The sequence below is a fragment of the Psammomys obesus genome, unplaced genomic scaffold (assembly GCF_907164565.1).
Source record: "Psammomys obesus unplaced genomic scaffold, mPsaObe1.curated_primary_1811, whole genome shotgun sequence".
Classification (NCBI taxonomy): Eukaryota; Metazoa; Chordata; class Mammalia; order Rodentia; family Muridae; genus Psammomys; species Psammomys obesus.
Genome location: NW_026596134.1, coordinates 6,789,033 through 6,814,130, shown reverse-complemented (window position 1 = coordinate 6,814,130; position 25,098 = coordinate 6,789,033). Strand labels below are relative to the sequence as shown.

The following is a 25,098-nucleotide window of genomic DNA, read 5'->3' as shown; positions in this document are numbered from 1 at the left end:
CAAAGCCAAAGAAAAGTTCGTTAGCTCAAGGTTGGCTTCCTCAGCGCACTGGCTGTTGTCATAATACTCTTCCACCCTTTGCTGCTAACTGGAAATGCCACAGTGACATTGTTTAGCAGGGTCCAGTCCTAATCCCTATGGGGACAACAGTGTCAAGTGCTGTCATGCTCTTCCTTTTCTGACTATGCATCGCTCCCTGCCTATGTGCTGTGTCCTTAGAATAAACGGCTAGAGGAAGTGAAGAGAGAGGAGAGGGAGCTGCTGGAGGCTCAGTCCATCCCCTTAAGGAACTATCTGATGACCTACGTGATGCCCACGCTGATGCGGGGCCTCAACGAGTGCTGCAAGGTGAGACCCGAAGACCCCGTGGACTTTCTGGTAAGATTTCTCTAAAACAATGTTTTTAAAGTGTCATTTATTTTATGTGTGTGGCTGTTTTGTTTGCATGTATCTGTGTACACTATGTGTGTGCATTGGCTATGGAGGCCAGAAAGAGGGTGCTGGAGTTCCTGAAACTGGAGTTTCAGATGGTTGTGAGCACATGTGTTGGGGGTGAGATTCACATCCAGGTCCTCGGCAAGAGAAACAAGTGCTCTCAGCTGCCAAGTCATCTTTTTAGCCTCAAGATTTCATTTTTTAAAAATATCAAGTTGAAAATGAAGTGTGACTGACACTTAATAGAAGGCTGGTTGAGTTTGAGAAACGCACACCTCCTTGCTTAGGAAATAGCTTCTGCTCCATTCATGGTTTACACTAAGATTTCCTTTTCCTCTTTTGAGTGTCCTTTTATAAAAATAAATACATATTTTAAATACGGTCTTTGGGAACTTTACATATACATACAATTCTGATCCTACTTTTGCCTAATGCCCTGTGGGAACAGCCTCAGGCTCCTTCCCACACCCCCTTCCAACTTGATGTCCTTTGTTTGTCTGAATAACCCACTGAGTCTGACTAGTGCTTTCCTATGGATATGGGCAACCACAGTGGACTGCACCCCTAAAAAAAGATTGTTCGTCCCCTAGCAGTGATCAACTGTCCGCAGTTTTTCAGCTGGAGGTGGGAGCTCAGGTGCCATTCTCCCATCCATGGTCTTTTGTGATTGTTATGAAAGGTGTACTGGATGGTTTTGTGTCAACTTGACACTAAGAGTCATCAGAGAAAGAGCCTCAGTTGAGGGAACACCTTCATAAGATCTAGCTGTAAGGCATTTTTTCTCAATTAGTGATCAGTTAGGGAGGCCCCAGCCCATGGTGGGTGGTGTCATCCCTGGGCTGTTGGTGCCGGGACATAAGAAGGCAGGCTGAGCAAGCCATGTAAGCAGCACCCTCCTTAGCCTCTGTATCAGCTCCTGTTTCCAGATTCCTGTCCTGCTTGAGATCCTGTCCTGACTTCCTTTGGTGATGAACAGCACTGTGGAAGTGTAAGCCAAATAAACCCTTTCCTCCCCAACTTGCTTTTTGTTCACTGGAGTTTTGTTGCAGCTATAGAAGCCCTAAGACAGAAGGAGAGAATATATACTCTTTAAAATCATAAACACTGATAACACAAATCCATAGCAACAAATGTCTGGTAAATTGCTGACTTATGGCTAAGAAGATGGCTCACTTGGTAAAACACTTGCTACTCAAAAGAACTTGAGTTCAAATGTCCAGAACTAGATAAAGCTAGAAGCTATAGCCCGTGTTTGTAATCCCAGTACTCCTATGGTGAGACGGAAGGCAGGGACATCAGAGTTCCCAGAAGCTTACAGCTCAGCTAGCTTGATGTACACCGTAGCCAACAACAAAGGGCCTAAGACAAGGTGTGAAAGGTAAGATGTGACACCTGAGATTGTCTTCTGATTGCCACATGTACACACACACACACACACACACACACATACACACACAGACTTAAAATATTAAAAAATAAATTGTTTTCGTTTTATTGTAGGCGGAGTATCTTTTCAAGAACAATCCTGATATGAAGTAAAAAATCATCAATGTTGGGTCACAGAACTTCAGAGGAAGGGCTCAAGTTAAATTAGTAATTTGAAAAATTGCCTTTAAAAATGCCTTTTTAGGTTTCCTTTGGGTCAGAATGAGTGAGGGGGGAATCTTAATAAAGTAGAATCATTAAAAAACTACATTGTGGGTTAGAGAGATGGCTCAGCAGTTAAGAGCAGTAGCTTCTCTTCCAGAGGCCTTGGGTTCAATTCCTAGCACCCACATGGCAGCTCACAATTGCCTGTAACTCCTGTTCCAGAGGATCTGACACCCTCACACAGACATTCATGTAGGCAAAACATCAATGCAAATAAAGATTTTAAAAAATCTTTAGAAAAGTGGCAATGAGTGACCACTACTTAATTGAGACAATATTTGAAAAGATAAGGCATACTCGCACAGCGCAGGAATTAGCGGTTTAATGTTATTCTTATGTCAATTATAACTCTGCAATAGCACATTTGTAGTAATTTAAATTACAACATGAAGTTGTGTACGTGTAATTGTAACGTGTTGGTTAGTGATTTGACATAATTTGTTATGGCTCCAGCAGTGTCAGAAATGAAATAAATTAGAATGGCTACTGTTTATTGCATCCCAGAACATTAGCTGTGATTGGTTCCTGCAAGATTGCTCTTAAGCACAGGGCCAGGACTCTAGCCATTGTGTCACACAACTGACTTGTTTGTGGTGGGAAAGGCATGGGTCAAGGTAAGTAATACTACCCCTTATAATTACAAATTGATGAATATGCACTACAAATTAATTTCTCAGAATAGTCATAACTCCCCACCTCCACTTAAAAAAAGCTGGTAAAATTTCTAGCATTGTCCTGAGAAGAATATGGTTTCTTTTATTGGTTAAGTGAGAGACCGAAGAATTAAAAATTCGTTTTTTGTATTGGTTTAAAGTTTAAAGCACAAGCCTGAACAAAGGCCAGCCAAGTGGAAACATGTCCAGCCACTTGTGGGGAGGAACCAGCCTTACTGCATTCTTTTCCTGCACACTAGAGATACAGTTGCTAGGAAACTGGTCCAGATAGACCCTCTCCCCTAGGACAGCCAAACAAGGGAAGCCAGACTGTTAATGGTTTGGGGGCCTTCCTATAGCCAGTCAGATCAAAATGCAACATCCCCTTTTGTGTTTCAACCAATAGACACTTGCCAGGCATGAATTATCCTGCTTTGGGCGCACTGGGAGGGACTGGAATCTTTAAATCAACCACCTACCCTGAGCAATGAGGCTCCACTCTCAACTGCTGCAACAGTGAGGGTATGAGCCCAAGCTCTAGCTTGTAATAGAAAGATCCTCATGTGTTTTGTAATGGACTCCTGGTGGTCTTTTGGGGTCTTGTGAATTGGGCATAACATACTTAGGGGCTCACAGGATTCCCAAGACCTCCCAGGACTCCCAAGCCGAAGGATCGGAACCCCACGTAAGCGCTTCTGTCTTGACCAAGTTCTATGTTTCTGTTCTGTCATTCTGTGTATTTTTGAGATCTCAAGGTGGTACACAGTTGGTGGCCAGGGAGCAGTTGCGTAGATGGTACACTAGCCGACAAGCTAGCAGACCGAGGCCCAGACGCGCCCCCATGTATGTTGTGCCTGATTTGTGAAACTCCAAAAGACCACCAGGAGTTGAGTCCTCCATTGCAAAACACATGAGGATCTTTTTATTACAAGCCATAGCTTGGGCCCATATCTTCACCGACACAGTGGTGAGAGAGAGAGAGAGAGAGAGAGAGAGAGAGAGAGAGAGAGAGAATTTAAATAACATGTCTGGCAGTGGTGTCTGTGCACAACTTTGATTCCAGCACTGAGGAGGCAGACAGATCTCTGTGAGTGAAATAGCCAAAGTAGGTCCTGCCCAAGAAAGCAGAAACTAAGAGTCTTTGCTAAAATCCTAAGGGTAGTTGTTGCTCTTGATTGTTTGGTAGAGTGCTTGCCTGACACATATAAAACCTGGAGTTCCATCCTAGTGATGGCATCTAAGGGTGTAGGACTAGGTTCAATTATTGGGCCAATCATTAATGTAAAGGCAGGAAAGAAGTGAGTGGAAATCTATGGGGAGCCACCAAAGGATATCAGGGATATTGGGGACCTTCTTGGGGTTCTTAATCTCATCGATAAAAGAATGTAAGAAAAGGCTCAAATGGAAGCTTGAAGAATTGAGTTTAAGGAGAAAATCTCCAGGGCAGGCAAGCTGTAAATCTCAGCTGCCAGGAGAAGGGGGGAAAGCCATGCCATCTGAGATAAGCCAGCATGGAGGACAGCCAACTGGAGGCAGATAGACACGTGGTGGGGAGGGAGCTTTATAGAAAGAGTAAGAAAGCCCTAAAAAATTCTGGCTGAAAAGGAATAGTTGAGCCTGTCTAAGGATGACACAAAATGGCGAACATACCCCACCAAACTTCATGCGGCTCATAAGTGGTATGCCAGGGGGTAGAAATTTTAGGAAGGAAACATACATTATCTTAAGATGAACCCATCATACCAGGGATGACTCCTACTTCCTGAGGGTGGTCCCGTAATCAGGACCTTGACCTGCCCAATTAGATTAACTCTTAAGAGGCAAGACAAAGCCATATTCACACCTAGAAGTACATTCCAATCTATCACATAAAACCAGAAGTGGTAGCGCACACTTGTTATCCCAACACTGAGGAGGAGGCGGAAGGATCAGAAACTCAGGGCTAGCTAGCTACAGGGGACCCTGTCTTATAACAAAACAAAACAAGCCGGGCGTGTTGGCGCACACCTTTGACTCCAGCACTCAGGGAGGTAGAGACAGGAGGAGCTCTGTGAGTTCAAGGCCAGCCTGGTCTACAGGTCTACAAAGGGAGTCCAGGACAGCCAAGGCTACACAGAGAAACTCTGTTTTGAAAAACAAAACAAAACAAAAATAAAATAAAAAATAAAATAAATAAAATAAATACAATAAAAAATAAATAAAATAAATAAAATAAAATAAATAAAATAAAATAAATAAAATAAAATAAATAAAATAAAAAATAAAATAAAATAAATAAAATAAAATAAAATAAATAAAATAAAATAAAAAAATAAAATAAAAAAATAAAAAAATAAATAAAATAAAATAAATAAAATAAAATAAAATAAAATAAAACTCCACCAAAATCCTAGTGGTTACTGTTTTACTAAATTATTGCCTTGGTGTAGAATCGCCCGTCCTGGGCTCACTGGGCATCAGAAGCACACCTTTGGGCAACAAAGATGCAGAGGGCCATCGTCAGGGGAGAGGATCTACAGCCACACTTCTAGGTCAGGCTCTGTGCTGGGTACTAACACACTTAGGGCTCGCAACGCTGTTCAGTAAGCAGTTCTCACAAAGCGGTGGGGCGGCGGGCAACAAACACCCCACTGTTCCCCCACTGTCCGGGGCATCCCTAAGCCTGGACTGCACCGCACGTGGCGCCCGCTTGGACCGCGCCCCCTTCTCATCGCTGTCAGGGCCTCGTCACTCACATCCGCCGAGACAGCGTAGCCACGGAAAAGCAATACTGCCAGTCACTCGGAGCCTCCCGCACCTATACCATGCACTACCACGAAAGCATGAGATCACCGAGGGCGAGTGCTGGCCCACCTCAAGAACTACATTTCCCGTCGGGCCGTGCGGCGCTGCGGGAGCGACTGCGCAGGCGCGCGCTCGGTGTGCGTGGCGGCGTCAGCGGTTCTAGAACGTTGCTGTGGTAGCGCTCGGGCGCCATGTTAGGACGAAAAGGAAGGAGGAGAAGCGCTTAAAGCGGCGGGGCGCGGGTGCGGGACTGGGTTGGCCCTGGGGCTGAGGCAGGCCCCCGTCCCTCCCGCCTCGGTGGATCATGCCCAGGGCGGCAGCGGCGGCGGCGGTCGCGGGGGGGAAGTGACTGGGCGGTGCCGGCGCCGGAGACGATGCCGTTGTAAGTGATTGGCGTGCTGAGTGAGGCGCACGCCGGCCGGGCCCCGGGGGCGGCGGAGGGGGAGGGGAGGCGCACGGGCGGCCTGGGCCACGGCTTCCGGCTCCCTGGACGTGGGTCCCTGCAAGGTCCCGAAGCAGCACGGCGCCCGGCTCGGAATGGCGGGCCGCGTATTCCCGACCCGTTCTTGTCCCATTTTTACCGTGGCGCCGACCTGCCCCCGGGTACCTCCACTTCCGCTTCCCGCTTCCGAGCGGGTGAGGAGCCGGGGCCGAGCTCAGGCCGCGCTGGCGGGCCGGGGGCTGCTCCCGAAAGCCGGGCAGCGGGCGTCGCCTTGCCTGCTTTGTTGTGACTAGGCAACCTGGCCTCGGCGCACTTCCTGATCCCTCCAGCCCTCGGGTCACTGATGTTGTGATTCCCAGGGAAGGCTATGAGGCCTTCTGCTTCCACTGGGTCTACTTCACACACTTTACCGTGATTCTTCTTTAATTCTTTTATCCCCCCCCCCTTTTTTTTTCTCTAAGAAAGATACTTGGGAGCCTATTGTTGGGATTCAAAAGTAGACAAGGGCTTACATATTCCATAACAGGAGAGGCAGTTAATTTGGGCACAGCCTCAATGGGAAGTCTCTGGGATTGTATTTAATAACTTAAAAATGGGTTTCATGGGCTATTCTTTCTCATACCCTAGCCTCACTCAACCCTGATGTTTTCTTCAGTGACATGTGAGATGTATTTCTGTAATGATAACATTTGTTAGGCTTAATTAATGTAGTTGTAAAATTCGCAAAGTGCCCTATAACTCATTCTTCACGGAACGAGAGGAAAGAAGCACGAGAACAGAGTCTATAAGGATATTTGGCATTTTTTAGTGGGATTCAGATAAATGTGAATGGTTGGTGTGATGTAACCTTGTAATAGCTCACGTTGACTGCTCTGATATATTAGTAGTTTTAAAAAAATGGATGCACACCCTAAAAGGAAGACTTCAGATTAGAAATAATGTAAAGTAGCTTGTGTCTGGAAGCTGTCCTGTCTTAACCCAGAGCGTGCCGGGACTCTTAAACAATACAGGGAAACCAAAGACTGCCTAACTCAGGAGGATAGGCCTTCCTCCTAATTAATTTGCTTTTTGAGGGCCCTATAACTGCTAAGTGCACATCTCCATGGCATACCATGTTTTATTCTGTTTTGTTGTCACTTGCCATTGATTTCGTGCCTTTGATTGAGTTGTGATTTCCTAGATATTTTGCGTTTGATAGCCAGTGTGGTTTTTGGTATGCCTGTCAAATTTGGACATAAAAGTTGGGATTGAATCATGGATGTGTCAGGAGAATGAATGGTCAGGATGTATTGAATCATTGCATAAAGTTGTGCCCAAGGCTGTATATTTTGTCTAAACCTTGTGTATAATTGCATATATATTTTGGAAAAAGCTGGTATTTTTTGATTGCCATAGGGGTGAAAAATTATAGAGGAAACAAAAGCTTTTTAAAAACACTTGAAAATTCTGGAAGTCCATTAAGAGTTTCTCACCCAAGTGCTGTTGACATCAAAGCACATAATTCCTTTCAGGGAGGCCTTTCCATGTGGTCTAGGGTTTTTCATAGTACCTCTGACCTGCTTAGTGGGTCCAGCAGATTTAACCCAGTAACTTCTGACAGTTGCAGACACATAGATGTCTTCAGACTTTTCCAGATGTACTCTTAGGTGCATGGTTTTTTGGTTTAAGAACCACTGCATTAATGCGAAGCATATATTATTTTGGACATTTTATTCTATTCTTGCCATATGCTATTGGCCAAATCGTTATTTGTACCAGTATCGGTGACTTAGCATCTATGCTACACTCTCAGAATGTTGTTGAAGTTGTTGGAAGAGATAATGAGAATTAGAAGACAGTGTGGTTCTCTTAAGTGTATAAGGGGCTTTTACGAGGAAGAGAGTGGGAGGTTTGGAGTCGAAGGTAGATACAAGGTGGCTATGGCTTAGTGTGGTCTGCTGGTGCAGGAGAAAAGGTACTGGGCCATTTTAAAAGGGTTGAGAACCTCTGTTGGTTTTGTCTTGACATTTGCACTGATAGGTGTGAAGGCAGTGGTGAGGAATGCTGCCTGAGCCTTAGGAATCTATGGTGCCACACTTGTAGAAGTGTGCAGGGTGATGCACAGCTATAATCACAGCACTGGAAGTGGAGGAGGTTGTCAGGCGTGAGTGCAGCTTAAAGTATATAATAAGTTAAGACCCTGTCTCAAGACAGTAGATAGCGCTTTATCTGTTATTAGTGTTACAATGGAGGCTTTTTTGTGTTTTGATTTTTATAAAATAGTGGGTTTCACTGTGATGTTTTCACACAAGTGTATCATGTCCTTCTGTCACATTTGCCCCTTCTCCATCTCTTTTCTGCTTTCTCCTCTGTCATATCCTATCACCCCTACCCCAGGTAAAGAGTCCTCTCCTCTTCTTCCTCTTCCTCCTCCTCCTCCTCCTCCTCCTCTTCCTCCTCTTTTCAGACAATGGCTGGCTGGCCTTGAACTCAGATTTGCCTACCTCTGCCTCGGGAGTGCTGGGATTAAAGATGTGACCCACCTTTTCTTTCTTTCTTTCCCTTCCTCCCTCCCTCCCCCCCTCTCTCTTTCTTTCTCCTCCCTCCTTTCTTTCTTTCTTTCTTTCTTTCTTTCTTTCTTTCTTTCTTTCTTTCTTTCTTTCTTTCTTTCTTTCTTTCTTTCTCTTTCTTTCCTTCCTTCCTTCCTTCCTTCCTTCCTTCTTTCTTTCTCTCTCTCTCTTTCTCTCTCTCTCTTTCTCCTTCCCTCCCTCCTCTTGCCCTCCCTCCCCCACCTCTCTCTCCCTGCCTGTCTGTCTGCCTTTCTTTCTCTTTTTTTCCTCTCTCACTCTCTTTCTTTCTTTTTTGAGACAGGGTTTTGCTATCATCCAGGCTCGCTTCTAACTTGTGCTTCTCCTGGCTCAGCCTTTTAATGCTAGAATTATGGTACCTTTCAGAGCTGGGTGGAAAAGTTCTGCTTAATGCCAGCTTTATCTGGGAGTATGTGGTTCAGTGGAGGCCCTGAGCAGGAATTGCCTGGCAGGAATGAAGTCCAGGGTTCCATCCCCAGTTATGCAGGGAAAATGCTAATTTTATAAAAGCTTCACCCTTCAGATTGTCTTGTGGCAGTAGAATGGAGAATGGACATTTTGAGGAAGAGCACTTTGTGTGGATTGACTTAAAAAATGGTATTGTTTTCATGGAACTGGTGATACTTATGTTGCCTATTTGTCAGACACTTAAACTTGAGAATAAGTAAGGCTGTCACCTCAAGGAAAACAACTTGGCAGTATTTGTTGTGGCCAGTAAATAGAGCTTTAAGAATGAATCCAGGCTTTGGAAAGCTTGTTTCTGCTCTGCTGTTGGGTCTGCTTCCCACAGTAAAGATGCTTTGGGTAAGATTGCTTATACCAGGGTGCTTTAAGACCTGTTAATTCTTGGAAGATACGTGTAATTCAGTAAACCCTAATTTTGTAAATTAGGAAAAGGATATGCTAGGTTATATTTGTATGCATCAGTCAAAACGATTTATTGAAGTGGATGGAATGCAGAAGCTGACAGGAGAATCCAGCCATATTTATTTAGCTAGAATTGACATTTGCTGAAATGGACCCCATTTTTGAACTCAATATTTTGATTAGACTGACATGCTAGCAAGTGCCAGCAATCCTCCTGTCTCATAGTACTGGGGTTATAGGCTAATATAACCATTCTCGCCCTTTTTTTTCTTATTCCATTGACTGATTGATTGTTTTTGTTCTTTTGCTTTTCTTGGCAGGGTTTCTCTGTGTGGCCTTGGCTGTCCTGGACTCTGCTTGATAGACTAGGCTGGCCTGGAACTCACAGTGATCTGCCTGCCTCTGCCTCACTGTGTGCTAGGATTAAAGACCTGTGCCACCATGCCCAACCATGAGAAAGGGTTTTTTTGTAAAGTCTTCTATTTCATTGGTATCTTATGCTAAAGGTTTCTTGTTATGAACAAATGCATCAGTTCTCAGCAGTACTTCTTAGTGTAGTAAACTTTGGTGGCTAGAACCCATAAAAAGTGTTAGGATGGGGACCGGGTGGTGGTGGTGGTGGTGCCCGCCTAAAATCCCAGCACTTCGGAGGCAGAGGCAGGCGATTTCTATAACTTCAAGGCCAGCCTGGACTACAGAGTTCTAGGACAGCCAAGGCTACACAGAACAAACCTGTCTCAGAAAAACCAAAGCAAAGCAAAACAAAACAAAAAAACAAATAGAACAACAACGCAATAAAACTAAAGCAGTATTAAAGAATAAAAACAGACTAATGGAAGGAGAGGGGGACACTATTAAAGAAAAAGTATTAGGTAATCTTTGGAAAAATAATTTCCTAGTTGGAAAACACATGTATATGTAGGTGAGAGTGCATACATCTTTGCACATTCCTGTAGAGGCCAGAGATTGTCACTGAATGTCTTTCTCTATTGCGCTCTACTTTTTGTTTGTTTGTTTTTTGTTTTGAGCCAGGTCTCTCTGAACCTGGGGTCCATTCAGCTACCTATACTGGCTGGCCAGTGAGTTCCAGGGATCCTCCTATGCCTCTTCCCTTTCCCAAAGGGCTAGGATTACAGAGCTGGAGTTCACTTTGTATGGGTATGGGTGTGGCTGGGTGGGGTATGTGTGCTAGGGATCTGAACTCAGATCTTCATGACTGTGTCCAGCACTTAACTGAGGACAAATCTTCCTATCTCCAAGATTGGAGGTTAAAAATGCTGATTATGGTTTTTGGAGTGCTGTCTTCTATAAGCATACTTAGGAGCATACTTGATTCCTAGTCCCTGAACACCACCATTTTTACTTGCACATTATGTCTTCTGGCTTGATAACAATTAACTTTTTGGTTCAGCAAAGCATTTATTTCTTCTTTCCTTCCTTTTCTTTTTGAGACAGGGTTTCTCTGTGTAGCCTTGGCTGTCCTGGAACTCCCTCTGTAGACCAGGCTGGTCTTGAGTTCACAGAGATCCACCTGCTCTGTCTCCCAAGTGCTGGGATTAAAGGCATGTGCCACCACACCCCCATCACGCCCAGCCAGCAAAACATTTCATACTTGGTAAGTCAACTTTATGTTAACAGTACACTTAAATTTAACCTTCATTTTGCCTCTACGCAAATTTTAAACAAGAACATTTGGATGCTTACCTACTCATTTTTTTTGTGCTTTTAATTCTGTATGTTCAGTGTCCACAACAGCTTTTAACTAATTGTACAATATCAGCTCATAGTGTACAAAGCAGTGACATAGGACAAAGCAGTGACATAGCTGTTTTAGTAACTAATACATAGTTTTAGAAACTAATACATAGCTGTATTAGTTTCTGTCCTGGTTAGTTAGGTTTTTTGTTGTTGTTTTTTTGTCTGTTTGACACAAGCTGAAGTTATCAGGGAAACAACTTCAATTGAGAAAATGAATCAGATTGCCTGTAGGCAAGTCCTTAGGGCCTTGCTTAATGATTGATATGGGAATGCCCCGCCCACTGAGGGCAGTACCATATCTGACCAGGTGGTCCTGTGTTCTTTAAGAAAGCAGACTAAGCAAGTGAGTAAGCATTGTTCCTCGATGGCTTCTGCTTTTCCTGATTTCAGGCTCCTGCCTTGAATTCCTGCCCTGACTTCTTCGTGATGGACTCTAAACTGTAAGCTGAAATAAAACTTTTCTTTCTCCAAGTTACTTTTGGTCATGGTGTTTTATAACAGCTGACAGAAACCTAATTAAGCTAGATCCTTTTAAAATTGGTTAAATTAGAGCTCAAAAGTAGCCCTTAATACTTTTTTAAACATTGTTTACTTTTGTGAATGGGTTGATTGTTTTGTGTATGTATGTCAATAGTGAGTGTATGCCACAGGGGGCATGTGAAGGTCAGAGAAGAACTTGCAAGTTCTTTCCCATGTGTCCTGTGTATTGAACTTACTTTACCTATTGAACTATCTTGCCAGCCTGATGCTTGATAATTTTAAAGGTGCTGATTTGTAGGTTGGTACATAAATGAATTCTGGATTCCATACCATATTTTTATTGTTTAGTATTTTATTTCATCTTGTGTTGGGAATCATGTTTGGTGTCCCAGTTGTGTGTGTGTTACGTGTTTATAAGAAGTTGGTTGAGATAGGGACATGTTATGCATTGCAGCCTGGCTGCAAACTGGCATTTCTCCTGTATGTCTTATCCTTTTCCTTGCTGAGATCACAGATGTGCGCCATTATTCCAAGTCTGTGTATTTTAAAACCTAGCGTTTGGGCAGGTGAGTGAGATGGCTCAGAAGATAAAGTACATCCAAGTTCAATCAGTGGAACCCAAGTAAAGGTTGAAAGAGCTAATCAACTCCATACAGTATTTTTTTTTTTTTGCCATATGTGAGCAATGACATGCTCAGATCACATACACATAAAATAATAGTAATATAAGAAAAAAGCTTAAATCATGGTTTTCTTTTCTTCCCTCCAGTTTTTTATTTGTTTGTTTGTTTTTGAGACAGGGTTTTTCTGTATCCCTGGCAATGCTTTACTCACTGTGTAGACCAGAGAACTGTCTGTCTCTGCCTTCTGAGTGCAGGGATTAAAGGCGTGTATCACTGTGCCTGACCCCTCCCCCAGTTTTTCTAGATAGAGTTTCTCTGTGTAGCCCAGCTGTCTTGAAACTCATCTGTAGACCAGGTTGGCCTTGAACTCACAGAAGAGATCCATCTACATCTGCTGGGATCAAGGGGTTACACCACCACGCCTGGCTTGATTTGCTTTCCTTTTAGATTATACCCATTGGGCATTTTATATTTTATGATAGTTTTTACAGTTTTGTGGTTAAGAAATAGGTTGATTATAAGAAACATTTATTTATTTGTTTATTTAATGGTAGTGTTTATGTATCCCAGGCTGGCCTTAAATTCCTGATCCTTTTGTGTAAACCTCTCAGTGCTGGGATTACAGGCAGAGTCACCACAACAAACACTTAAATTGTACTGCTTGGCATTAATATTCAATATTGTCTGTTGAATGTATCTGGCTTTTCTGATGCACTCTTAAGTTTTTCCAGGTTCCATTCATTTTTAAGTTGTCTTCAGAAAGTTGATATAGGAGTGTTTCCCTTTCCCCCCTTTTAATCTGTAGCAAAGGGACAATTAGAAACACCCTTAGGGGTTAGAGAGTTGGCTCAGCAGTTAAGGGCACTTGTTGCTTTTGAAGAGGACCCAGGTTCAGTTCCCAGCACATAGTAGCTCAGAACCATTTGGAACTCCAGTTATGGAGAATTCAACACCCTAGGCACATACACAGTGCACACAGGCAAAACCTCGTACAATTAAATAAATACATCTTTATCAGATCAAAAACACCATTAGGAAGAAAAGAAAAGTGACGTAGCCTTTGAACAACATACATCCTTTTTCTTCAGCCACCTTGGAATTGACCGTTTGGTCTTGGACTTCATAATACTTTTTTTCCTTTGAGTGAAACCTATTACATCATTTGCTTGAGTGCTGCTTATTAAGTACTGGATTGATGGTCCACCTTTTCATAAGTTTTTAATATTGTAACCAGGCATGGTGTCCCATGTTTGTAGTCTGAACACCCAGCAGGCTGAAGTAGGAGTATTGAGTATTTAGGCCAGCCTGAGTTTAAAAAGGAAAAGTATCTGTGTTCTAAATAACTTTAGTATAACTAACATAGAATAAGTGATGACTTTTACTGGTTAATTAGCCATAGAATCCAAGGTGCCCTGTTGCTAAGTTGCTGTTAAATGTTAAACTCCTTGTGAATGTCTGGAACTCAGTGTGGCCTACTGCCTCAGCCTTGTGAGTGCTCAGATTACAGGGATAAACCACTACACCCTGCTGAGGATTAATATTTGAAATATTTGTTTTATTGTTAATTATTCTGTCTCTCTGTGTGGGAAGGGTATGTACATATAAGTGCGACCGTCGAGGCCAGAAGAAGAATCAGATCCCCTGAGCAGGAGTGAGCCGTCCAATATGAATACTACTGGGGACTGAGCTCTGGCAGTCCACTGTAAGAGCAGCAAGTGCTCTTAACTGCTGAATCATCTCTTCAGCCCCTAGAATTATTAATATATTACAGGACCTTTGAGATGTTCATTATTCTTTTTCTGCCCAGATTTTTTTTTTTTTATTACTTAAATGTTTAAATATATAGGAATTGCTTTTGGTAAATAAGTTATTGTAGTTTATTTGATTGCTTTCAAAGAATAACCAACAAGTTAAGCTTCAATTTTAACATAAAAATGATGGGGTGTTTTTAATTGGGTAGTTGCTATAAAATTTTAGACAGTGAGTAGATAGATCTATTGATAGGAAGGGTCATAACATATTCTAGATTTCCAGCATTTGGAGTCAGGGATTCTTGAGTAGTCTGAGCACTGAATAAATTGTGTGGCAGAGTATTTGAAACAGTAACTGTTTGGTAAAGCACTACCCTCCTTTGTTAGTCATCTCTTGCCTCCCCCACCCCTTTCCCTTCTGCATGGCCATTCTCTTTGTTGCTGTCAGTTATTTTTCTTGGAATGTTGAGACAAGATCTCACTGTGGCCCTGGCTGGTCTGGAAGTCACACTTTAACTTTTACTCTTTGTATGTGTGTGTATTTGTATATGTTTGGGGGTGGTTGTTCATGCCACAGTGTGCATGTGGAAGTCCAAGGACAGCTTGTGTATTGAATCTCTTCCTGCCTGGGGTCTGGCTCACTTCAGCCCAAGAAGTCAGGTGTTCCTGGACTGACAGTGAGCACAGTACAGGAATCACACCCTGGGAACCAGCAGGGAGCTAATTCAACTTTAATTCCAGAGAACAAAGGCTATATATACCCCTTGGGGGGTGGTTGGGACCTCCAAGGGTAGGTGGACATAATTGGTTGGAACTAGGCACTTCCCGGATACTTAATTTGTATTATACTGCAGGCTCCTATCATATGAATGAAAACCCAGCACTTAATTATCATATAGGCACGGGGAGCGCTACCTGGGAGCTGGGTCAAAGGCCATGTATCAAATGTGGTTAGGGGCATCTGTGTCTAAAGATACTCTCCAGATGAAGTCAGGAAGATAGCAAGAGGCCCTGCTGGGAAAGAGGGAGTCCTGCCTTTAACACCCAGTTCAGAATGGCTATCTGGACTAGGTGAACTACAACCTCAGCCGTCAGGGTTCCTCCAAAGCTTGTGGGAGTTGTTTATTTCCCACCATGTGGTTCTGGAAAGTGAACTCAGGTGGTCGAGCTTGGTAGCAAGTACCTTTACTTACTGAGTCATCTTTAATTGTCATCCCAGTTGAAAAGTTTTAAAAACTAAATTTATTTATGTGTTTGCAGGCACATGTGCACAACACACAGCTCTTGTGTACAATTTGTGGGAGTTTTTTTTAAGGCCCTCAGGTGGTCAGGTTTGATTTCAATAAAGTGACCTTTATTTTTGTTTATTTTATTTTGGTTTTTCTAGACAGGGTTTCTCTGTGTGGTCTTGGCTGTCCTGGACTTGCTTTGTAGGCCAAGCTGGCCTTGAATTTACAGTAATCTACCTGCCTCTGCCTCCCAGAATGTTGGGATTACAGGGGTGAGCCATTACGTCTAGCTGTGGCCTTTACTTTGCGAGCTATTTTTCCTGTCCTCTTGTTTAAAATAGTGTCTTACTTTGTAGCCTAGGCTGGCCCTCAACTCCAGGTCCTTCTGCCTTGGCCTCCCAATACCACTTCCCATATTTTCTACTGTTCTTTTAAGCTCTTCACACTTAATGCCTAAAGTACCAGAAAGCGAGAAAGAGAGAGAGAGAGAGAGAAAGAAGAAGAAAGGCAGGCTACATTCCATCGTGGTCTGCTTTTCGAAACATAAAGGTACATATTGTGCAAGATGTAGAGGTACCATAGAGTAGAGTACATGGAGATCCAGTGAACTTAGGAAGTTCGTCCTTCCTTTCCTCCTTCCCTTTCCTTTCTTTCCCTTCCCCTTCCCCTTCCCCTTCCGCTTTCCTTTTGATTTATTTACTATTTATACAACATTCTGCCTGCAGACCAGATCTTACTATAGATGGTTATGAGCCACCATGTGGTTGCTGGGAATTGAACTCAGGACCTTTGGAAGAACAGTGAGTGTTCTTGACCTCTGAGCCATCTTTCCAGCCCAGGAAGTTGTTTCTGTCTGCATTTGCAGTGAGAGAGTTAAGATAATTGGTTATGTAAAGTGCTTTGACTTACTGTATAGATTGAGATTTTAGTAAATGCTGTTATCATAATTGTACAACCTTTTCACCTGACATTGTGAGCATTTTTTAATACTACTCCATGAATTACTATTATGTTTTTTTGTTTTTTTTTATGTGGCATGTTATTATTTTCTAAGCATTTACTGTAATTAAACAGTCTCCCACTGATGATACTTAAATGGGTTCCAGTCTGTCCTGGGGTGTTGCATATAGGGCTCTAGTGAACAGCCTTGGGTGTCGTTTCTGTGTATGTTTCCCCTATGAGAAGGGTCAGATTTTAGAATGTAGAGCATCAAAAGAGTCGAGTAGCTGTCGATCATGCCCCATCTGGAGTAGTCCTAGAATGCATGATGTTCCAGTCAGGTGTTTTCTGTATAGGAACTTGAGGCCATACTTTGGACTGTCTTACAGTGTTTCGGAACCCAGGGTTTGTTCAGGTTGGGAACTCAATGTTAGGTGCTGCTTTCCCATCCCCCAAGATAGTTTCTCTGTAGCACAGCAGGGCTACAAACTCCGGACCATTTTCCTGCCTCAGCCTCCAGAGTGCTAGAGTCACCAAGCTCAGCTTGTTATGTGGTATTTCTATGTCTTAAAAATGTGTTGTAGATTAGATTTTTAAAAAAAGTTGTGGAGGCGCTATTTTCGAGTGTGAGAACTTTGAGCTTGATGGGTGGCTAGAGCTGAAGTTGTTAGGCATAAGTGTGTTTAGAAAGTTGGTGCTTGCTACAGAAGTTTGGTCAGTAGTACCAGACCTCACTTTAAAAGGATAAACCAAGCTTCCTTCTGTTGCATATGTAATATTCCTGCCCCATCATTTTCTTTTTTTGTGACATCTCTCTAAGCTTTTGCTGACATGAGCTTGCAGTGTAGTCCAGGCTGACTTTGAACTTGCTGCTATCTTTCTGCCTCTGATTCTTCAGCTAGGGTTACAGTCTACATTTTCACATTGACAGTGCTGCGTTAGTTTTCTGTCTGTGAAAAATACCTAAAAAAAAAAAAAAAATTAAACCTAAAGGGACAAAGTCTTTATTTTGGCTCTCTGTCTCAAGTTCCACTTCATTTTCCACTGCATGCATTGCTATGAGCCTGAGGTGAGGCTGAGCATCATGCTGGGGACCACTTACGTTATGTTGAACAGGAAACAGCTTATTTTTTAATATTTTCCTGCCCTTCAAGTTACACATAGCTGAGGATGACCTAGAGCTATTGATCTTCATATCTACACCCCAAAGTGTTAAGACTACAGGCATGCATCACTAGGCCCAACAAAGAGTAATCATGTCTGGGGTTGGGGGAGGATTACTGTTAAGTGTGGCCTGATGTTTTCAGGGATGGAAGATAGACTCTGCTGTCCATAGCTCAGGGACATCTATGGTGTGGACCTAGCAGGTAGTCTTCATTCTTAAGGTTTTGGTTCAGTTTGGTTCAGTTTGTTCAAAATTGAGGTGTTTATTTTTATTTTGTTAGAATCTGAACAGTAGCAAAAGATGGTTTAAATCGCTTTTAGCACTGTATTTGTGTGTGTGTGTGTGTGTGTGTTCCTCGTTCTTTCCTCTGTACCTAGTGTCTCCTGTGTACTTGGCAAGTGTTCTGTCTCTGAGCTCATATCCTCAGTCTTGTTGCTCTGTATCTAATATCTATGTTAAATGGGAAAACCTGAGTTTTCTGTTTAAAATCTAATACATGTTTCTTCTTGGGACATTTGGATGCTCAAATAGGCAAATTAGTGTTTAACAGATGTGTTTGTTTTTATTTAAGTCTAAGAGAGTTGGTAGCTACGTACACACACACACTCTCGCTCTCGCTCTCTTCTCTCTCTCTCTCTCTTCTTGACTTTCTCCATGGTGAATGAGTAACAGCTTTTGGCAGTGCTTACTTTGTTGATTCTGAAGCTCTCTTGTTTTTATTTTATTTTATTATTTTATTTTATTTTTATGTGCGTTGCCTGAATGTATGTCTATGTGAGCTGTCATGTAGGTGCTGAGAATTAAACCTGGTTCCTCCGGAACAGAAGTCGGTGCTTTTAACTGCTGAGCCATCTCTCCAGCTGAGTCTCTTGTTTCTACCATTGCCCTGTGAACTTCTGCTTAGTTCTCTATTCTTTACTTCCCATGTTCCCATAGGAGGTGCTGGGATTACAGCAGACACATTACCACATCATGCTTTTTATGTGGGTTGTAGAAGTTGAATTTAGGTTGGCAGGCCTATAAGGAAAGTACTTTTACTTGTTGAGCCATCTTCCAGTCCCTGTGCCTACTTACATGTGTAATATACATTACAGATATATGTAATGTATGCTTTTTAATTAGATGAGGTGTATATGTGTTTGTGTGTACGTGTGTGTACAATAGATACATGTATCTGTTACATACTTGAATTAGATGAAACAGCTAGATGACATCATTTTGAGTTGAGGTAAATTAGAGAAAAAATTCATATGATTTATCTTTTCCCCCATTTTATCGTGGATACTAATGTGGACATAAGGATCCTTCCTCCCCTCTCTCCCTAAATTAGGATCAACAACTATTTTTACCTTTTTTTTTTCTTCTTTTGAGATAGGTCTTTTGTAGCCCAAGCTGGCCCCTTTTTAAAGATTTATGTATTTTATGATGATGAATGTTCTATCTGCATGTACACCTGCATGCCAGAAGAGGGCACCAGATCCCTGTTTAGGTTGTGAGCCACCATGTGCTTTCTGGGAATTGAACTCAGGAGCTCTGGAAGAGCTCTTAACCTCTGAGCCAGCTCTCCAGCCCCAGGCTGGTCTTGTTTAATGGGGGAATAACCTTGAATCCTTTCTGCCTTTACCTGCATTTCTGAGATTGTTGGTGTGCACTACCATGCTTTGCTCTGGGTTAAGGATCTTTGTGTGAATTTATAAATCTGAACCTCCCTCCGGATAGACTGGTAATGTGACCTTGAAGGAGTGTTCCAAGTTCCTGTGTGTTATGCGTATGATAATAATACACCTGAAGATTTGAGGAGGATGGGGTGGGAATAGGAATGATGAAAACTGGAAAAGTCATAGCAGTGCTTCAGATTTTACTAATCCAAACTGATAATGGCCATGGTGAAGAAAGTGGAGGAGCACAGTGTTTGTGCAACATAGGCAGAGCTGGATTGTGCTTCAAAGTCACTAACACATGATCTCAGCACTTGTGAAAGCCCTGTACCGAACAAACCTAGCTTAGCCTTGTTTTTGTTTCTACCTACTTAATGTTAAAACCTCTTAGAGCTGGGCACGGCGGCACATTCTCATCCTGGCAGCCATAGTCTGAAGCAGGGGGGTGACAAGTTAAGCTCAGCATAGGCTACATGGCAAAGTCTGTTTGAACAAAATTAAGACAAGGCAATTATTTGTGATCACACATACTGTCACAATAATGGAGGATTGTAGCTAGAGAATCTCAGTGGAGCAGTGACTATCATGCAGATCAGTTGTGCTCGGCCATGGCTGTGTAAGGTTGAAGTACTCAGAGTTGGGGAAGGTCTTACTGAGGGACCACCTCAGTCTGTCTGCAGCTATTATCCTGCCTCTGCTTCCTGGGTGCTTGTGTACAGGTATGTGCAGCTGCTTCTGGCTTAGCTATGTGATTTCGAGGGCTACCTTTTTCCTATCAGTTTTGATAGAAATTTGGTAACTTTTGGCTAATGAAAATATGTAGTGATTAAGACATGAATTCAGTTAGATTAACTATACCTTAATTATGGATTCTATATAATTTTGAAAAATAATAGCTTCAGTTTTTTAGCTTTAAGAAAATGCTTGGTGAGCTGGGTCTGGTGGCACATGCCTGTAATCCAACACTTAGAGAGGCAGAGGCAGGCGGATTACTGTGAGTTCAAGGCTGGCCTGGTCTGCAAAGTTAGTCTAGGACAGCCAGGGCTACACAGAGAAACCCTCTCTTAGAAAAAAACAAAACAAAGAAAGCTTGGTATTGGTGTGGATTCCTGGCTTTTGGAAGGAACTTTGTACCCCAGCAGTCTGCACAGTTGAGAATAACAGGTTGAAGAGAGATCAGGGTACAGTGGTAAGAAGACACACAGCCGAGTTGGTTGTCAGTAATTGGCAAATGGACTTCCAGGCATGTTTACCTTGTGTTGGTATTAGAAGACAAAAACAGAGCCTATTGTATCTGTACATAAAAGTATCCTGGCACTTAGTGTATGATAGTCATCAAATGTAATTCTTTCTGAAAATATGTCAGAAACTAATTGTGAATACATCTCTTTCCCTTGAAGCTACATTTGTCTATGCTATTTGGCCTCATTACATGTCATATGCTAAGTGTCATTTAGAGAGTGTATGTCTTATGTCAGAAATAGCATTTGCTTTTCCATTATTGAGACAGAGTCTCTGTTGTGTAACCCAGGTTCTATATTGGCTATCTTTGAGCGCTGCGTCACTGTACATCAGATGCCCAGCTGAAACAGTTAGCTGCTTTTTCCTGCATTGTTTATTAGGGCTCTAGAAATAGCAGTGCAGCCTGGTGTGGTGGTGCACACCTTTAATTCCAGCATAGTGTGTTTAGGGCCAGCCTACTCTACAAATCAAGTCCAGGACAGCCAAGGCTACAGAGAAACCCTGTCTTAAAAAACAAACAAAAAAATAACAGTGCAGAAAGACTTACTAAGAACTTGCTGGGTTTGTTTTCTGTGTTGCACTCTTACCTAGCAGTGCGTTCTGTATTTCATGCTCTGGCAGTGTGCTCATCTGGGTTCTTCCATTTATTTTGGTGTTTCAGTGACTGACATTAAAGTTCCTGGAGGAGGAGAAATAAGTTATTGATATTTTACTTCAAATTATCTAGAGATATATATTGTTGAGGAGCAAAATGTCTTTGAAAGTAAAAGTTTGGAGCTGAGCATGGTGATACATGCCTATAGTTCTAGCTTTCTGGGGCTGAGGCAAGAGGGTAGAATTCATGGCCAGCCTGGGTTGCTCTGCAGTACCTATCTGAAAAGAAAGTACAAGTTTGGGCAACATGGCAAAGATCAACTGTTTGAAAGTGTGTTATACTAGAGTACCTAGTCCAGTCCTGTTAATTAATTTCAAGTTGTAGGATTTTTTTGGCAGTAAAGAAAGTTTATCCAATTCCATTTTTAGTCCAGTTACAACGCAGGGATCACAACAAACCCAGCCGCCACAGAGGCACTATGGCATTACCTCTCCTATCAGCCTGGCAGCCCCCAAGGAGACCGACTGCCTACTCACCCAGAAGCTCATCGAGACTCTGAAGCCCTTTGGGGTTTTTGAAGAAGAAGAGGAACTGCAGCGCAGGTAAGGAGATGTGTATGCTGTGTGTGTGAGCCTTAGGATGTTTGTGCTGAATGAATTCTGAGGCATTCTCGACTCAGGGTCAGGTTACTCAGTATGCTTGTTTCACACAAAAATGATAGTTCGAGAAAGAGCTTGTTTTCTGTAGACAGTTCTGTTTTCTTGTTTATGATTTCTTGGGGCAGGGCAAGAAAAATCTTGGTTAGGGCTTAAACATTGCACATGGAGACATGTGCTCTTTTTGAGGGGCCTGGAGATGGCTAAGTGGTTAAGAACACTGGCTGCTCTTAGGAACTAGGTTTATTTCCAGTACCCACATGATAGTTTTCATACATATGTAATTCCAGTTTTGGGGGTCCAGTGCCCTCTTCTGGCCTCTGTAGGCACAAGGCATGCATGTGATGCGCAGACATACATGCAGGCAAACACACATTTGCCTGGTGGCTCTTGGTTACTAATACAGGAAAAAAGGAAATGCTTTATTTAACCAGTGTGCCAGGTTTCTGATCTCTTAGAAAATGTGAATTTTGAGCCTGGGTGTGGTGGCCCACATCTTTAATCCCAGCACTGGGGAGGCAAAGGTGGCCGTATTTCTGTGAATTCAGGGCCAGACTGGATTTCATACCCCATCCATAATCAAACAAACACACAAATAAATAAAAATAAAGTCTAATATGGTAGCACATGCCTATAATCCCAGCACTTGGGAGTCAGAGGGAGGATTATGAGTTCTAGACTTGCCTGGGCTATGTAGGAAGACCATTTCTCAAAAACGAGAACAAAAGTAAAATTTAGTAAAGCCACTTATTACTTACAACTTAATATGTAACAAATAATAATTTGACAATTGCTTTATTAACAGGATTTTAATTTTGGGAAAATTAAATAACCTGGTGAAAGAATGGATACGAGAAATCAGTGAAAGCAAGGTAAAGTGCTACCATAGAACCTAGCTGTTTGTTGTCTTACATCAGTTGGTCTTCCTTGAGTGGAGGTTGTTTTTTGAGTTAGGGTTTACCTATATGTTGCCCAGGAGCTTACGTGTAGACATGGCTCACCTCAAGCTCGCAGAGGTCCACTTATGTTTGCCTCCTGAGTGCTAGGATTAAAGGAGTGTGCCACCACACCCAGCTGCTGTTGAAACATCTTTAATGTGGGATTCTTTCTACTCTTTTAGCAGTTTCCATGTTTCTTGTTATTTTGAAAGAAGCCAAATGAAATTAGTGATTTTTTTTAGTTAGTATTTTAATTAGTCTAGTATTGGACCCTGTAATTGTGAAGTGTTCTGCTCATTCTTCTGAGAAAGGGAAGGATTCCCCTGACTGAGGTGGATATGGCACTGATTGACAGTCGCAGTACTTGGAAGGTGGAGGCAGGAGGATTGAGAGTTTGAGGTTAGCCTGGGCTGTGTTGTGAGACCCCTTGTCTCTAATCAAAAATGAAAGTGGTTTAAAGTTTATTATAGCCAGGAGTAGTGGTGTACACCTTTAATCCTACTATTGAGAGGCAGAGAGAGCCAGGCAATCTCTGTGAGTTTGAGGCCCCCCTGGTGGTCTCCAGAGTTAATTCCAGGACAGCCAAGGCTTCACAAAGAAAACCCTGTCTCAAAAAACAAGCAACAACAACAGAAAAGAAATGTTTACTATATTTTTGGAAAGTTCCAGGTGTGGATTCAGTCTCTACCATACTTGAGAATCTTAACTGTCTTTAAAGAAATCCTGAATAGTTTGCTTGTGGTTTGTTTGTTTTTCATTAATTTTTTTTTTTTTTTTTTTTATGTTTGTGGCTGTTTTGCCTACAGGTATGCCTGTATATCATGTGTCTGGTGTTTGTAAAGGACAGAATTATGCATCAGATCCCCTGGAACTGCTGTTAAAATTTCGTGAGCTGCCATGTGGGTGCTGGAAACTGAACCTGGGTCTTCTGGAAGAGCAGCCAGTGCTCTGAACCACTAAGCCAGCTATTTCCAACTCCCTTACATTTCTTTTCTTTTTTTCTTTTTTTTTCATTAAAGTTTTCAGTTTTAGATAGTCTGAACATCATTGTCCAGTTAAAATATTTTCTGATTCATGACACTGTCACTGTACTCATTCACACAAAGAGCTCATTGGTATGCTTATGGTAAAGGAAAAGTGTTTTTAGAGCTGTGGGGAATGTATTTGGCCCATTTTTAAAAGTTTCATAAATAGCAGTAGTTTTTCTGCCATAATAGAAAATGCATACTTAATTCATATGCAGCTGAAAACCTGATAGAGAACCAACGGAAGACAGACTCATAGGACAGGAGATGGCATTAACGTAAGGAAAAGTAAAAGTTACTTGGTTTTAGTTAAATAGATAACATTCATAAAATAGGTTTATATGTTTTAAGCATCTGATAAAAAATTGAACAACTGGAACATTCTAAATGGTGGTCTTTATGTTCCACATGTTTCTTATTAAAATAATATTTAATAGAAAAATTGGAAAGCTAAGTTTTATGAGCTAAGCAAAAAGTGTCCAAGCTTAAGGGTTATTTAATCATTGAAGTTTGTTCTAGCCTTGTGTAGGAAGCTTTGGGGGTTTTTTTTGTTGTTGTTGTTGTTTTTTTTTTTTTTTGGAAGAGCTTTTTTCTTAGAATCTCTTTTTTCTTTTCTTTCAGTTTTTCGAGACAGGGTTTCTCTTTGTGTGGTCTTGGCTGTCCTGGATTTACTCTGTAGAGCAGGCTGGTCTCAAACTCACAGAGATCTGTCTGCCTCCTGAGCACTGTGATTAAAGGCATGTGACACCACCTCCTGGCATTTTTCTTAGAATCTTAAAGACCCTAGTCAAGTAGACAGAGCCACAACTCATTTGTATTTTGACATGGTTTTAATATGTAGCCCAGGTGGGCCTTGGACTTGATCACCTGGGTCAAGTGATGGCTTTGCCTGCACCTTCCAGGTTCTGGGAGTAGAGTTGTTTGCCACCACTCCTGGTCAGAACCTCTGTTTTTTGTTGTTGTTGTTGTTGTTTTTGTTGTTTGTTTGTTTGTTTGTTTGTTGTGGGTGAAACTAGGTCTGCCTTGTCTTTTTAGACAGGGTTTTCATATAGCCCAGACTTCTCTTGACCTTCTGCCTCCTGGGAGCTTCACAGTGTTGGGTTATAGGCTCTGCTGGGATTGCAGGATGTGCACCACGTTTGCCGCTATGGGCTGTTTTGTTCTTCCCTTCAGGAAGCTTCTTGAACCAGTGCTGCTTTATTTATTTGGCATTTTAATAAGCAGATAGAGCAGAGGCTTTCTATTTAACATTTCATCCATGTACAGTAAGAGACTTCATCATCTTTCCCTGCCTGCCTTTCTGCTGTTGGTTGTCTTCACCTCAGAAAGTCCCTCATTTGTGTTCATGTTACATTTGTGTCTAAAATGCACAAATGAAACACAATATGCATTATTGTTTGCCTGGGTTTGGTTGATTTTGCTTAACATGATTTTTGGTTCCTTCCATTTTCACTCAGACTAATTATATATATATGTATATGTATGTGCATTTGTATGTACGTATATAAATATATATGTACATATACACATATATACATGTATATATATATGTAAGATTTATTTTTGTGTATGTTTTGCCCACATGTATGTCTGTGTTCCACCTGCATAGAGGTCAGAAGAGCATTGTCAGATCCTCTGGAA

General features: G+C 42.1%; 2 protein-coding genes across 5 annotated transcripts in view; both read left to right on the top strand.

Annotated features, from left to right (window-relative positions):
* The window catches only part of Ak7 (adenylate kinase 7), a 63,516-nt gene extending 60,935 nt beyond the window's left edge, over positions 1–2,581 (top strand). The window contains exons 17-18 of the mRNA XM_055592958.1: positions 220–378; positions 1,936–2,581. Of these exons, the coding sequence (XP_055448933.1) occupies positions 220–378; positions 1,936–1,974 (198 nt within the window). The 3' untranslated portion in view covers positions 1,975–2,581. The remainder of the gene's footprint in view (positions 1–219; positions 379–1,935) is intronic.
* Positions 2,582–5,685: 3,104 nt separating this feature from the next.
* The window catches only part of Papola (poly(A) polymerase alpha), a 55,487-nt gene continuing 36,074 nt past the window's right edge, over positions 5,686–25,098 (top strand). For all 4 annotated transcript variants that reach the window (XM_055592957.1, XM_055592955.1, XM_055592956.1 and 1 more), the window contains exons 1-3: positions 5,686–5,904; positions 21,267–21,440; positions 22,300–22,366. In XM_055592957.1, the coding sequence (XP_055448932.1) occupies positions 5,897–5,904; positions 21,267–21,440; positions 22,300–22,366 (249 nt within the window). In that variant the 5' untranslated portion in view covers positions 5,686–5,896. The remainder of the gene's footprint in view (positions 5,905–21,266; positions 21,441–22,299; positions 22,367–25,098) is intronic.